Source organism: Rhinatrema bivittatum, chromosome 1 (genome assembly GCF_901001135.1).
Source record: "Rhinatrema bivittatum chromosome 1, aRhiBiv1.1, whole genome shotgun sequence".
In the NCBI taxonomy this organism is placed as follows: domain Eukaryota; kingdom Metazoa; phylum Chordata; class Amphibia; order Gymnophiona; family Rhinatrematidae; genus Rhinatrema; species Rhinatrema bivittatum.
In genome coordinates, this window is record NC_042615.1 from 778,784,573 (window position 1) to 778,799,648 (window position 15,076).

Genomic DNA, 15,076 nt, shown 5'->3' on the forward strand with positions numbered 1-15,076 from the left:
AGACCAAAAGCATCAGCAACAGGACCCAACCTCTAGAGGAGGCAGGCACACCCAAAGTGCCTTCCTTGCCCAAAATGTATCCAGTACAGAGTCCGGTCTAGTTAAGCCGCAATTACAATCCCCCACAGGAGCAGCAAGCAGTTTCGTATGCATTCCCCACGTGGTGGAGATCACAATCCTCCAGAAACTTTCCCCGCACTGCTGACAACAGCTAACTCCGTATCCCTCAACACTGCCAAAAAAAAGAAAATTCCAAAAGTAACAAACTACGAAGAAGCAAGAGCTAACTTCCTGCCGCTGCAAATCTTTTTTTTTTTTTAAACTAACTTTTAACGGCCCAAGCAAGCAAGCAAGAAAAATGTAAAGGAGGTCTACTTTCCTGCACCAGGATTCGAATTGCAGAGAGCTGCCAGCAGGTTCCAAGCTGCTTTGCTGCTTCATGAAGGGGAGGGATCTGGACCACCAGATTTATACCCCACAGAACACCAGACCAAACATACAAAAGGGTCACCAAGGGATGGCCCCACCAGCACATCTAGGAGAAATCCTTTTCTCTTGTCTTTTTTAAAATTTTTGTTTAAACTCCAGAACTGCAGTTTTGCACCATCTACCATCTGCTGGAGACAAAAATACTGCAAGTGGCAGACTAGGTTATATAGAAATGTCAGTGAAAATTTCTCTGTCTCCATCTGCTGGCAGGGATGCAAACCCCAGGAGTCTGGACTGATACAGGTTTGTACAGGAATCAAAGATTCTTTGAAGCACTGGAACATTTTTAAATAATGCATATCTAAACAAGGTGCAGAGTGCTGAAACTCCAGCCGCAGAAAGTATTTCTTTTGTACTTCTTTTGTACACAGATTGCACTTTAAAACCTCACCATTTTAGCAAACTGAGCAGTGGAAGCAGGACAGTGCTAGAGAGTGCAGAATTAAAAAGTACAGTGACTGCATGAATACAAAAGAGCAAAGATCTTGAAAAAGAGCCGTGGAAGCCTTAGGGCTGTTCGGGTCCTGTGGAAGAGAGACATTTGAGGGCCCTTACAGGCTTAATTTTGATGACCTATAAAAAGCAAGTCAGACTTTTTATTTAATTTTCACTTTACCCAATGCATGAAACTGCAATGGAGGTTGTATCTTTTTAATATTCTTTAGGATAAACAGATACAGTATATGGTTGAGTTTTAAAATCCAAATAGAGCCTCTTACAAAAAAGCTTTACCAGTTCTCCCCTCAAAAGTCTGTTGCAAAAATCTGGGACTCCCTCAGGTGTGGGAACCCGGGTGGTCACCCCATTTGTCTTCTTCTAATGCTGCAAGCAAGACCACAAAGAGACAGAAGGCATTGACATCATTGTTGGATGCTTGTACCTTTACATCAGTTTCTGGCCAGTTGTCCAAAATTGATTTAATATGTCCCCGGTCAAAAATGGAAATAAATAATCCTCTGAAATAAATCAGAACAAGAAGAATGCTTTCATAACAAATTAAACCCTCTGTAAAGATGATACAGAAGAATACTTAGCTTGTAATCTGTTTTAGATTGCAAATCTTTATCAAGGAGAAATATTTTTGTATTGTAATAAATTGCTTAACTGCAGATATTGATTAAGTAAAGTATCCAGCTGTTTATAACCTGCCAAAAGGAATGAGGTATCTCAGATAGAGGCACTCTGGGATTATTTTCAGTAGAACTGTTATAAACAAATCACCCTACAATCTGTTATATGACATTTATAGTGTAAAAAAAAATCAATGGACTGGCAATACAAAAAAAGATATTTTCCTTCATTGCCTTTTGGCCCTGTGAAAATCCAGTGTGCTAGTCAGAAGGTCAGAATGATAAAACCAGTACTGAATGCTGACAGTTATTCATGTCATGGATTGCCATATTAAGAAACAAGATCACAATTTAATCAACTCTGTGCAAAAAAAAAAAAAAAAAAGGCACACCACAGGTCAGTTTGACTGGACAATGGTTCCACAGCAAACGAGGGCTTGAGAAGAACAGCTCATAGTGTTCATCTTGAGCCAAAGGAATCAAAAACAATACAGAGGTGATGTACAGGACCAGCAGATATCTGCAAAAACTCCGTAGGCTGATAAACCTCCTACTACATAAAAATCTGTGAAAGAAATGCCAGTGTCTATTATTACTCTTCAGTGCTCTATATAGAAATTATGCATATTATAAAATTACTGAATGCAATAAAGAGTATGAAATTGCACGTGCTTAGCATGAAGCACTTGAGGGCAGCAGTGCTATAAGTATTCCTCTTTCAAACTGAACTGAACACTATAACTACATTTCCCCTGCCAACAAAGGAAAGCGAAGTTGCTTACCTGTAACATGTGTTCTCCTAGGACAGCAGGATATTAGTCCTCATATGTGGGTGACATCATTAGATGGAGCCCGGCACAGGAAACTTTGACTGGCACACTGAGCATGCCCAGTATGCCACTATCCTCACAGGGTCTCTCTTCAGTCTCATAAATAGATTACGAAAAAATAAAATAAACTACAGAAACGCAACTCCGTGGGGGTGACGGGTGGATTTCCTGAGGACTAACATCCTGCTGTCCTAGGAGAACACCTGTTACAGGTAAGCAACTTTGCTTTCTCCTAGGACAAGCAGGATGGTAGTCCTCACATGTGGGTGAATCCCTAGCTACAGGCTGGCCCCGAAAAATAATGGGACCAACAGATACCAAACAGGTGCCAACGGACACAACAACAGAGGTGCTGTTGGTAACAGCAGGGAGAGTCTGAACCAAACCAGGGGCCTTAGGTAGGAAGTGTTGGGTTCACAGCTGAAAGAGGTTCCTGAGGACAGACTGGTCGAATCTACTATCCCAACATCTGTCCCTGTCCAGACAATAATGAGCTGTGAAGGTGTGAAGAGAATTCCATGTCGCAGCTTTGCAGATTTCCTCCATTGAAACTGCATGCAGGTCAGCCACAAAAGTTGCCATGTCTCTGACAGAATGAGCAGTGACGTGGCCCTTCAGTTGCGGTACTGCCTGGTCATAGCAGTAGAAAATGCAATCTGCTAGCCAGGTGGAGAGAGTCTGCTTAGCAACAGCCATCAGCCAGCCTGTTAAGAGTCAAAAGAGACAAAGAGCTGGGTGGACTTCTATGGCCTGCCGTCCAGTCCAGGTAGAAGGCCTAGGCCCTCTTACAATCGAGTATATGCAGCGTCCTTTCCCTTTGGTTGGAATGATATCTAGGGAGGAAAGTAGGCAGGACGATGGACTGGTTGAGATGGAAATCTGTCAAAACCTTTGGCAGGAACTTAGGGTGTGTGCCTAGAACCACCTGGTCATGGAAGAATCTTGTGTAGGGTGGATATGTCACCAAGGCATGTAGTTCATTGATCCTGCGTGCAGACGTGATCGCTATCAAGAATATGACCTTTTAGGTCAAATACTTGAGGGTAGAAGAGCGCAGCAGTTCAAATGATGGGTTCGTCAGCTGGCTAACACCATGTTAAGGTCCCAAGAGACCACAGAAGGTCTCAGGGGAGGTCGCAGCTGGAGCAACCCATGCATGAATTACCCTACCACAGGCTGCACCAAAAAGGTGAACTGTCCACCTCCTGATGGTAAGCACCTATGGCCCTCAGATGTCCCCGAAAGAAGTTGGTTTTAAGCCCAGCCTCCAAGAGGTGTATCAGGTAATCCAGGAGTTGCTGGACAGGACAGGAGAAGGGGGTCGAGAATTTTCTGCTCCCACCAGACGGTAAACCTCCTCCACTTTGCAGCATAAGACTTCCTGGTGGAAGGCTTTCATGAAGCCACCAAGACTCGGGACACCTCCTCAGAGATCAAGAGACTGCAAGATCATCCGCTCAAAATCCAGGCCGTGAGTGACAGGGCCCAGAGGTTGGGGTGACGCAGCCTGCCCTGATCCTGCGTGAGGAGGTCTAGGGCAGTTCCCAGACGGACTGGGTCCCGCAAGAGTGGGAATCAAACCTATCTCGGGCAATGGGGGCTATGAGGATCATAGTCCCCCTGTCTGGCGAAGCTTCAGGAGAGTCCTCGACAACAACGGAAGTGGAGGATATGCGTGCAAGAGGCCTGTCCCTCAGTGAAGGGCAAAGGCATCCATGGCTGGTTGGCTGTCCGATCTGTCTGGAGAATTTTCCTGTTGCAGGGGGAGGTAAATAGATCTACATCTGGGGACCGACAGACGAAAGATCTGATCCGCTACCTCCTGCTTCAGGGCCACTCGTGGGGTCTGACAGTTCAACTCAGCCCATCCACCAAAGTGTTCTCTGTACCGGCCAAGAAGACAGCTTGGAGCAGGATTCCTTGAGCTAGCGCCCAGGCCCAGATCTGCACCGCTTCCTGACAGAGGATGAAGGACCTGGTCCCCCCCCTGCTTGTTGATATACTACATAGCTACAAGACTGTCGGTCCGGATGAGGCCACCCTGTCGACTAGCCGATCCCAGAAGGCTGACAAAGAATACCGGATCATCCACAACTCCAAGAAGCTTATCTGACACAGAGCTTCTTGTGTGGTCCAGAGACCTTGGGTGCGGAAGCCGTAGACATGGGCCCTGCAACCCAGGTGGGCTGCATCTGTGCTAAGCACAATCTGGGTTGGGGCAGCCTGGAAGGGAACACCCTACTCCAGACTGGAAAGAGTTCTCCACCAAAACAGGGAGACTTGAATGCCAACTTGAAGACCCTGGATGGCCTGACGCTACTGGGACTGCAGGGACCACTGGGCCCGGCGCATTTGGAGACAGGCAAAAGGGATAACATGGATGGTCACAGTCATGTGCCCCAGGAGCTGCAGCATATGCCGCACGATACCCTCTGGCGCCGCAGGACCTCCCCCCACCAGGGACATCATATCCGCCCCGTCGCGGGGCAAAAAAGCTTTCGCCTGCATTGCATCCAACACAGCTCCAATAACATTCAGCAGTGATGACGGATGAAATTGAGACTTTGGGTAATTGACCAGGAACCCCAGGGACTCCAGAACCTGAATGGTGTAGCGAAGCAATTGCAAAGCTCCTGCCTGGGTTCTGCTCTTGACCAGCCAGTCATCCAGATATGGAAAGACCTGGATCCCCCGCCCCCCCCCCCCCCCGGCACAAATAGGCCCCGACCATGGCCATACACTTTGTGAAGACCCGTAGTGCAGAGGGAGTACAAGTTACTAAAAATGTTGATGGCCTACCACAAAGCAGAGATACTTCCTGTGACCAGGGAAGATTCCGATGTCCGCATAGGTGTCTTGCAGGTCGAGGGAACAAAACCAATCCCCTCTTTGCAGGAGGTGAATCAGGGTGTCCAGGAATACAGTCTTGAACTTTTCTCTTTTGAGAAATCTGTTCAAGGCTTGCAGGTCGAGGATGGGTCAGAGACCTCCTGTTCTCTTTGGAATTAAGAAATAATGGGAGTAAAACCCCGATCCTGCTGGTCCCGAAGGACGGGCTCCACAGCCCTGGCCGTTAAGAGGGCTGAGAGTGCCACCAGGAGCAGCTCCAGATGCGAGACAGGATCCCACAACGAACATGGGGGCGAATCCAGCGGATCATCCACGAGGTTCAGCCTGTACCTGTGCAGATGATAGCCAGGACCCATTGGTCCGAAGTCACGGATGGCCATTGGGCCACAAAGAACTGGAGATGGCCCCCGACCAGTGGGCCCTGTGATGGTTGAAATCCCTGGCTTTTGCTCCCTCACTGCCAGTCAAAACCCTGTAGCAGGGCTAGTCTGAGGCTGTGGCTTGCGGCCCCACTGCTGCCAAGAACTGCCCCTAGAACCTGCTGCAGGTGGGATTGAGGAGTAGCAGCATAATACTTTCTCAGCCTGTAGAAGGGTCTTCTCGAACCCGGTCTCGAAGACCTCTTGGAAGAGGACGAGGAAGCAGACACACTGGCCGACAGATGCTGAAGTGTCTCATGGTGATCCTTCAGTTGTGCGACCGCATCCTTTTCCTGGTCACTGAAAAGGTTATCCCCGGTGCAAGGTAAGTCAGCCAACCTTTCCTGAACCTTAGGACGAAGGTCTGAGGCATGGCGCCAAGCAAGACGCCTCGCAGAAACACCTGCAGCTGCACCTTGGCCTGCCGTTTCAAAGACGTCATAGGTAGCCTGCAATTCATGCTTTTCGCACTTCGAGCCCTTCTGAACAATGGACATAGCCTCCCGAGGCTGTCTGCAACCTCCTGGACCTGCTTCCAGAGATTACGGGTATATTAGGTCATGTACAGAAGATAGGAGGCATTACAGGCTACTAACATGGAGTCCTGAAACACCCTCCTACCATAGCATCCCACACCCTGTGCTCTTTGCCAGGGTGAGCAGAGGCATGCGTTTTTTACCTCTTTGCCTTCTGTAGCGCAGACTCCACCACTACCGACTGGTGGGGGAGCTGATGCTTTTCAAACCTTGTATTCTGCTGCACCAAATACACCCCATCGATCTTCTGGTTCACCGGAGCGGGGGTGCTCCCATTGTTGGAGAAGCAACTCACAAAATGTCTCCATGAATGGGAACCACCACTACCTCTTTCGGAGCATCCACGAACTGGAGGATTTTATGGCGGGCATGTTCTTCCGACATAAGTTGGAAGGGAATGGCCTCCAACATAGCACAAATGAACACCGCGAAGGTTAGGTCCTCCGGAGGAGATAGACGCCTCTCCTCCAAGTGGGACGGATCTGAGAGAAGGCCACTGGAATCCACCAATGAACCATTGAAGGTATTGTCTCCCCAAAGGTCATAAGGGCCTTCAGGCTTAATTGAGACCATCCAGGGAGAAAGGCCAGGGAGAGTTAGGCACATCCCAGGGCTGAGGCACCAGGGGACCCATGAGCAACGGGAGGCCCGAGGGTACAGGCACCGGCCCAGGTAGTTTGGGCCGGGGCATGGAAGGTCCCAATGGTGCAGAGGGCAAAGACGGTCCCTCGCCCCCAGAGGAGTCTTTGATGGGGATAGGCTTGGACACCCTGCACTTCGGTGCCAGATGGGCCACAGAGGGATCACGGGATGCTGGCACCAAGTGGATTGGGAGGACACCGAGGAGGGTATCAAGTCGATCCAATAATGATTCCAACCCGGGTACCACCAGCGCTAGCATCGGCGAAGATCCTGGCATCAGCGTGGGTGAAGCCACTGGAACTGAGGGAGGCACTGGTGTCCGTGGCGGGAGCTCCGGCTCCCTGTTGCACAAAACACGTTCCACCGCCAGGCGCACTATACCCTTAGGTCTGCCTCAAAAGTCTCTGATGAAAGGGTAGGCTGCGAGGGGAAGGGTGAGGCCAGCTTCTCCTCAGAATGCTGAGGAGGATCTACACCCGACACCAGAATCGGTGTGGATGGCCTTGGGCCATCGGATGCAATGGGGGGCAAAGTCGACTCTCGCCATGGCCGCTTCGGTGGCAAGACGGCAAGTGCTGAGGCCAACCCAAGTCCTGCACCATGCAAAGACAGAGACTGATGCGGTGCTTCCGAGATCTCCCACGGTGCTCAGCCCAGTTTTTCCCAAGCGCTGAGGATGAAGATGAATTTCCAGAGGTCCGGGACTTAGAAGAAATAGACACCGGCCAATCTCCGGATACCCCCCTCACCTGAAGGGCCCCGGGGAGGAGACACCGAAGGAATGAGCAGTTCCCTCCAATCCTTGGGCGTCGATGGTATCGATGCTCGGGTGGAAGGATCAGACTTACACAATCCAAAAACCTTCGCCATCTTGTCCAGCCGGGCACAGCGGCCCTTCGGGGTCATCTGAGCACACAATTTGCAGCCCCGATCATACGATGCTCCAAGGCACACTATGCACACATCATGTGGGTCTGTTAGGGACATAGTCCGAGAGCACCGGGGACACCAACAGAAACCCAAGGCCGCCATGAGGCGTACAGATGACCTCAAGGACACAACAATCGGCGGATATTGAGGAGAGGAAAAAGGAAAAAAACTCATTGACCCAAGAAAAATGAAGGAGAACCGGAGAGAAACCAAGCGCAGGAAGAAACTGAAAAATACACACTTTGCGGAGTGTTTTCTGCAAAAAAAGAGCACGAGCTCCAGAACTTCGAGACGTTAGCTCCGTGGAAAAGAAGAGACTGAAGAGAGACTCCATGTGGATGCGTAGATAGTAGCATGCTGGGCACGCTCAGAAGTTTTCTGTGTCGGGCTCCATCTGATGATGTCACCCACATTTGAGGACTACCATCCTGTTTGTCCTAAGAGAAAAAACATTATTTAGAATAAACAAAATTCACACGCACACAAACACACTTGTGGTAGCCAAAGAAAAAAAAAACAAGTCAATAGGGTAGAAGAGGCCCTCTTACTTCATAACAATAATCGTATCACAGATTCTATTTTGTCCCCTTCTGTCTTACCTGTGGGAACAGCAGGTACAGGAAGCAGGATGCAGTTTATGGTTTCTGTGTCCTGCTTCCCGACTGGCTGGGACGTTTCGGTTATCTGATGAAACTCTGAAACTATTCCATCCCATGTATTGATTGCTTATATCTGTCTGCTATATGTGCATATTGATGGGGAGGGGAGGGAATTATCCTTGGTCTTACTTTGGTCGCCTAAAGATATGTCCATACTGTGTGCAGGCCAGACCCACTGTTGGTGTGTACACAATGGGCATCAGCCTCTCGATGTCATCCTGCAAGACCCTATAAAAGAGCTTCTCATTCCTTTCCTGGATTCCCATGATATAGATGTATCTAAAATCATAAGTGATAGAAATTACAGTTAATAGGCTTTGATTCAGTGCCTGCATTCTTTAACTGTGCATAGACAAACACGAAAAGTCACCTAATGGCGTGAAAAACGCAAATCATGCCTGCCGCTCCAGCTTTAAAAGCTCTTTTGAGTGGGGAATGGTTTTCCATGGAGATATAGGTTTTTTTTAACAACAGATATTACGCATGTTCTTCCCCTCCTTACGCTATCTCCCACTGGACAAACTGAACCAGATGATTCAATTCTCCAATTCAGTGAGGGATGAAAGAAAAAAAAAAAAAGCTTCCTCCAAGGCAGATCTCTTAAGTATTTTTCATAAGATGCAAGTTGCTAGGGTGGCCCTTGCCAACAGCCCTCTCCATCTCACCCATCCTGAAATTGAGGTCCCCCATAGGAAACATGTATTGCTGCTGCTGCTGCTGCTCCCCCCCCTCACCAGAATTTTCTACAGTTTGGGTTTAATTCACATCACACACAATTAGGAAACCAAAAGACATTTCGTATGAGCAGACCCAAAACAAAACCATTTACTAAAATATCAGCTAACTTCAAAGACCAAATTAAGGCAAAAAAAAAAAAATATTTCAATAAGGCCTCAAGAAATCACAACATGGTTTTTATGGAAATTATCTTAATGTTTTACAAAAAAAAAATTTACTAAAAATAGGAATACACAAACCCTCCCCATCCCACCCCAACACACTCCATTCCTACCCCACACATCACAAAAGACTGCTCCCAGCAAACTCACACCCCACTTCAGAGACAGAGAAAAAGCAAAATTGCTTACCTTGTAATAGGTGTTATCCCAGGACAGCAGGATGTAGTCCTCACATATGGGTGATGTCACTGACGGAGCCCTATTGTGGGAAAACTTTGTCAAAGTTTCTAGAAACTTTTGACTGGCACTCTGAGCCCACTGAGCATGCCCAGCATGCCATGATATTCTCTGCCACAGGGGTCTCTCTTCAGTCTCGTATGTAGCAATAAGCTTTAGCAAAAATAAAATAAAAGGAAACATACCCAACTCCGCGGGGTGGCAGGTGGGTTCTGTGAGGACTACATCCTGCTGTCCTGGGATAACACCTATTACAAGGTAAGCAATTTTGCTTTATCCCAGGACAAGCAGGATGCTAGTCCTCACATATGGGTGATTAGCAAGCTACAGGCTGAGTCACTTTGTAGTGAGGCAACAGTGAAGTATTGTTGTTGAAAATGAGACAGCCGAAAATCACAGCAGGTTGGATGTAGAAGGAGTTGGGATTAAACTGGAAACAAGTTCAAGACAGATTGTCCATAGGCTGAATCTTGTCGTCCTTCTTTGTCCAAACAGTAATGAGCTGCAAAAGTGTGCAGAGAACTCCATGTTGCTGCTTTACATATGTCAAGGATTGGCACTGAACGATAGTGTGCTACTGAGGTTGACATTGCTCTTACTGAATGTGCCTTTACTCACCCTTGGAGAGGAAGGCCTGCTTTTTCATAGCAAAATTGTATGCAATCTGCTAACCAGTTGGATAGAGTATGTTTACCCACTGCTTTACCTGGTTTGTTTGGATCATAAGATACAAAGAGTTGAGTGGATTTTCTATGGACTGCAGTGCAGTCTAAGTAAAATGCTAACACACTTTTACAGTCCAAGGTATGTAAGGCCCGTTCTCCTTGGTGAGAATGAGGCCTTGGAAAGAATGTGGGTAAGACTATGGATTGGTTCAAGTGGCATTCCGTAACTACTTTGGGAAGGAATTTTGGATGTGTATGGAGAACCACTCTGTCATGTAGGAATTTTGTGTAGGGTGAGTACGTGACAAGTGCTTGTAATTCACTAACCCTTCTAGCTGATGTAATGGCTATGAGGAAGATAGTCTTCCATGTGAGAAATTTAAATTCACAGGAATTCATGGGTTCGAAAGGAGAATGCATGAGCCTTGTTAAACCCAAATTCAGGTCCCATTCTGTGACCGGTGGCCGAATTGGTGGTTTAAGTTGAGTTAAACCTCTCATAAACCTACTGACAAGAGGTTGTATGGATATTGGTGCATCTCCCATCTTGTTATGGTAAGCTGAGATTGCACTTAAGTGTACTCTTACAGATGAAGTCTGGAGACCAGATTCTGAAAGATGGTATAAGTAGTCTAGTAGAGAAGTAGTGGGGCAGGTGAAAGGATCTATACTCTTTTGCCCGCACCACAAAGTAAACCTTTTCCATTTGGAGGAATAATTCTTTCGTGTGGAAGGTTTATGTGAAGCTATAAGCACTTGAGATACATTAGTTGAAAGATGGAGTGGTTGTAAGATCAAGCTTTCAACATCCATGCTGTCAGGGATAGGGATTGAAGGATGGGATGGCACAACCGACCCTGATCCTGAGTTATGAGAGTGGGAGCTACTCCCAGTCGAATGGGATCCCTGACTGAGAGGCCAATATGGGGCTATGAGTATCATGGACCCCCTGTCCTGTTGTAGCTTCACTAGAGTTTTGGTTATGAGCGGTATTGGAGGATACGCATATAGAAGGCCTGAGTTCCAAGGGCGAGCAAAGGCGTCCTTGGTTGGCTGGTTCTTCTGTTTGTGTAGAGAACAGAATCTGTCCACTTTGTGATTCAGATGAGACGCAAAGAGGTCTATTGTTGGTTGTCCCCAATGCTGGAATATCTTGGTCACTACAGAGGGATCCAAGGACCACTCGTGTGGTTGGAACTGACGACTGAGTCGGTTCGCCACTACATTGTGAATATCTGCCAGATAAGTGGCCCGAAGGAACATTGAGTGGTTCAGGGCCCAGGCCCAAATCTGTGCAGCTTCTTGACAAAGGAGATACGAGCCCGTACCTCCCTGTTTGTTGATGTACCACATGGCAACTTTGTTGTCCGTTTGGATGAGAACAGTCTTGTGTGAAAGGCAGTCCTTGAACGCATGAGGCGCATAACATATAGCTCGAAGTTCCAGGAAATTGATTTGAAATGTTGCTTCAAGCTTTGTCCAAGTACCTTGGGTTTTGAGAGTGTCTATATGAGCTCCCCAACCCAAGGTGGATGCATCTGTAGTTAACATTATCTGTGGTACTGGTTGCTGGAAGGGTAGCCCCTTGCGAAAATTGTCCTTGTTTACCCACCAAAGAAGAGATGAACGTAGCTGGTAGGTTACTTGAATTGGCGAGGATAGTGGTTGAATGGCTTGGATCCATTGTGATTTTAAAGTCCATTGGGTTACCCTCATGGCGAGCCTTGCCATAGGAGTGACATGAACTGTGGAGGCCATATGGCCTAGTAAGGTTAGAAACTGATGAGCTGTTTGTTTCTTTGAATGAATGGAGTTTGCCAAAAGGGAAAGTGTTTTTGTTCGATCCTCGGGTAGAAAAGCCTTTGAGAGGATGGTGTTCAATTCTGCTCCTATGAATTGAAGCAGGTGAGACAGAGTGAGATGGGACTTTTGATAATTGATGAGAAATCCCATGGAGTGAAGTACAGTAATTGTTCGACTGAGAGAAGCCAGAGCTACTTGTTGAGATTGACTTCTGATGAGCCAGTCGTCTAAATAGGGAAAAACATGGACACTTTCATTGTGTATGTGTGCTGCTATTACTGCCAGGCATTTGATGAATACTCTGGGAGCAGAGGCAAGTCCGAATGGTAGTACTCTGTACTGGAAATGTTGATGCCCTACCATGAAGCGCAGGTACTTGCAATGCGGAGGGAATATTGGAATGTGAGTATAAGCGTCTTGAAGATCCAGAGAACAAAGCCAATCTCCTTTTTGAAGAAGTGGAAGCATGGTGCCTAGAGAGACCATTCTGAACTTTTCTTTCTTCAGAAATTTGTTGAGATTTCTGAGGTCTAGGATGGGACGTAGGCCCCTGGTTGTCTTTGGAATGAGGAAATACTGGGAATAGAATCCTCTGCCCTGCTGAGTCCGGGGCACTGGCTCCACAGCCCTGGCTCTCAGAAGGGTGGATAATTCTACTTGCAACTGGAGTATGTGATTTTTGCTGAGAGAAAGAGGTCTCAGAGGAGAATCTGTTGGAATTGAAAGGAAATTGAGTTGGTAGCCTTGAGATACTATTGCAAGTACCCACTGGTCTGTTGTTATTAGTATCCAATTGTAAAATTTGGATACTCGGCCTCCCACAGGAAATTGTGGGTGAGGGTTGGAGATGTAGCTGGGTTCTCTGGAAATTGGTTCAAAATCCAGTAGCGGGGCCTGTCTGCGGTGGAGGTTGAGGCCTAGTTGCCCTAGGTTGTCTTCGTTGAGACCTTTGTTGTATTCTAGAAGGTCTGGCCCTAGATGTAGGAGGGTAGTACTGCCTTTGTCTATAAAAAGGCCTTCTAGATTCTTTCCTTTGGGGCCTACGCCCAGAGTGTATAGGTGGATCCTGTGGAATTGAGGAAAGTTGCCTGAGGGTTTCAGTACGTTCTTTCAACTGTGCAACTGCATCTTGGATTTTGGATCCAAAAAGGTTATCTCCTAAGCAGGGGAGGTCAACCAATTTATCCTGGACCTCAGGCATGAGCACTGAGGCCTTAAGTCATGCCCATCTCCTGGCACTGATCCCAGATGCTGCCACCTTGGAAGCCGTCTCAAAGCCATCGTAGGCTGCTCGAACTTCATGTTTACCTGCCTCCAGTCCTTTATGGATGATGGCTTGTGCTGCCTCTTGATGTTGAGATGGGAGAGACGGTAGGAACTCCTGCATTTGTTTCCACAAGTCCCTTTGATATATGGTCATGTAAAGTTGGTAGGAAGAGATTCTCGAATTGAACATGGCCCCTTGATATACTTTGCGACCCAGGGAATCCAAAAATCTATGGTCCTTGCCTGGGGGATTTGATGAATGTGGTCTGATTCTTTGGATTTTTTCTGTGCAGACTCCACAACAACTGAGTGGTGAGGGAGTTGCGACTTCTGGTAGCCAGGAGCAGACTGCACCAAATATGTACAGTCCATATGTTTATTAACAGCTGGCACTGAGCAAGGATGTTCCCAAATACGATGTTGTAATTCTAAGAGAACATCATGCACTGGTATAGCCACCACTTGCTTTGGAGGGTCTACAAATTGGAGTACCTCCAGGGTTTGTTGTCTGGTGTCTTGTTCTGTAATTAATTTGAAGGGAATGGTGTCAGCCATTTCCTGGACAAAAGTTGTGAAGGAAAAATCTTCTGGGGGAGATTTTTGTTCTTTTATCAGGTGGAGATGGTTCAGACATAAAGTCTTCAGATGAAATTTCTGACAGTGTGTCACTCCAAGTGTCATATTCTTGGACTTGTGGTAAAGTTGTCGAAGTTTTAGGTGGTGGAGAAATTCCAGAAGGTCCTGGTAACAGATCTTCAGTAGGTGAATCCTCAGGATGCTCTTCACGTGGATTAGAGGGAAGAGAATCCAACAATCCCGATACCTTTTCATTAGGATCTGGTGTAGTGCTGACTCCGGGCATTCTGGAGCCCCAGGAATGAGTGACACCGATGGTATCAGTTTCTGGCCCAAAGATGGTAGTATTATCTTCGGTGGCTGTCTTGAAGTTATGGGAGTTGTGGTACCTATCATCGGTGCAGTTGTGAAGATCGGCATCGGTGCTGGCATCAGCAGAGTCATCGGTATCGACATCGATATTGGCATCGATATCGGCCTTGGTACTGCCACTGGCATCGGTGTTGTCACCGGCATCGGTACTGTCACCGGCATTGCTGATGTCACCGGCATCAGTACTGTCACCGGTATTTATTTATTTATTTTATTTATTTAAAGTCTCTTTTATACCGATATCCGTTCGCACATCGCATCGGTTCACAAAAAACAAAAACTTTTGGGCGGAGCCCTTACATATAACAGCAGAATATAAATAACTTTTGGGCAGGGCCCTTACATGTAACCAAAAGAATACATTAAACAGGGGGAGGGTAAAAATACTGATTAGGCGAGGTAGGATTCCAATTAATTAAATGGATACCATCAACTTTATACATAAATAGGAGAGTACAAAGACAAAATCAGCAGGCATTCTTAGTCATAAATCGATAAGGCATTCTTAGTCAGAGATCGAAGAGTAGAAATTAAAGAGGAATTCTATGTAGTGGGAGGTGACATGGAGTAGGCTTGCCGGAAGAGCCAGGTTTTCAGCTTTTTTTTTTAATTGGGTGTGTGTGTCTCTAGGCGTATATCATGGGGTAGGGAGTTCCATAAAGTGGGGCCGGCGAGTGAAAAAGCTCTGCTTATAGTGAAGGAGAGTTTGAAAGATTTGATGGGTTGGGCACGAAGGGTTCCTTGGAGGGCTGGGCGGGTGGGTCTGTTGGAGGTGCGGGGGAGGAGGGGGGTTGATCCAGTTGAGGTTGTTGTTTAACAGACTTTTGTGGATG

General features: G+C 47.1%; 1 protein-coding gene across 2 annotated transcripts in view; it reads right to left on the reverse strand.

Annotated features, from left to right (window-relative positions):
- ME2 (malic enzyme 2) overlaps nucleotides 1-15,076 on the reverse strand; it is a 252,101-nt gene that overhangs the window by 153,982 nt on the left and 83,043 nt on the right. Inside the window, exons 4-5 of one of the 2 annotated variants that reach the window (XM_029580031.1) lie at nucleotides 8,555-8,704; nucleotides 1,370-1,445 (exon numbers count right to left, since the gene is read on the reverse strand). In XM_029580031.1, the coding sequence (XP_029435891.1) occupies nucleotides 1,370-1,445; nucleotides 8,555-8,704 (226 nt within the window). The remainder of the gene's footprint in view (nucleotides 1-1,369; nucleotides 1,446-8,554; nucleotides 8,705-15,076) is intronic. The other variant, XM_029580037.1, reaches the window with a different exon arrangement.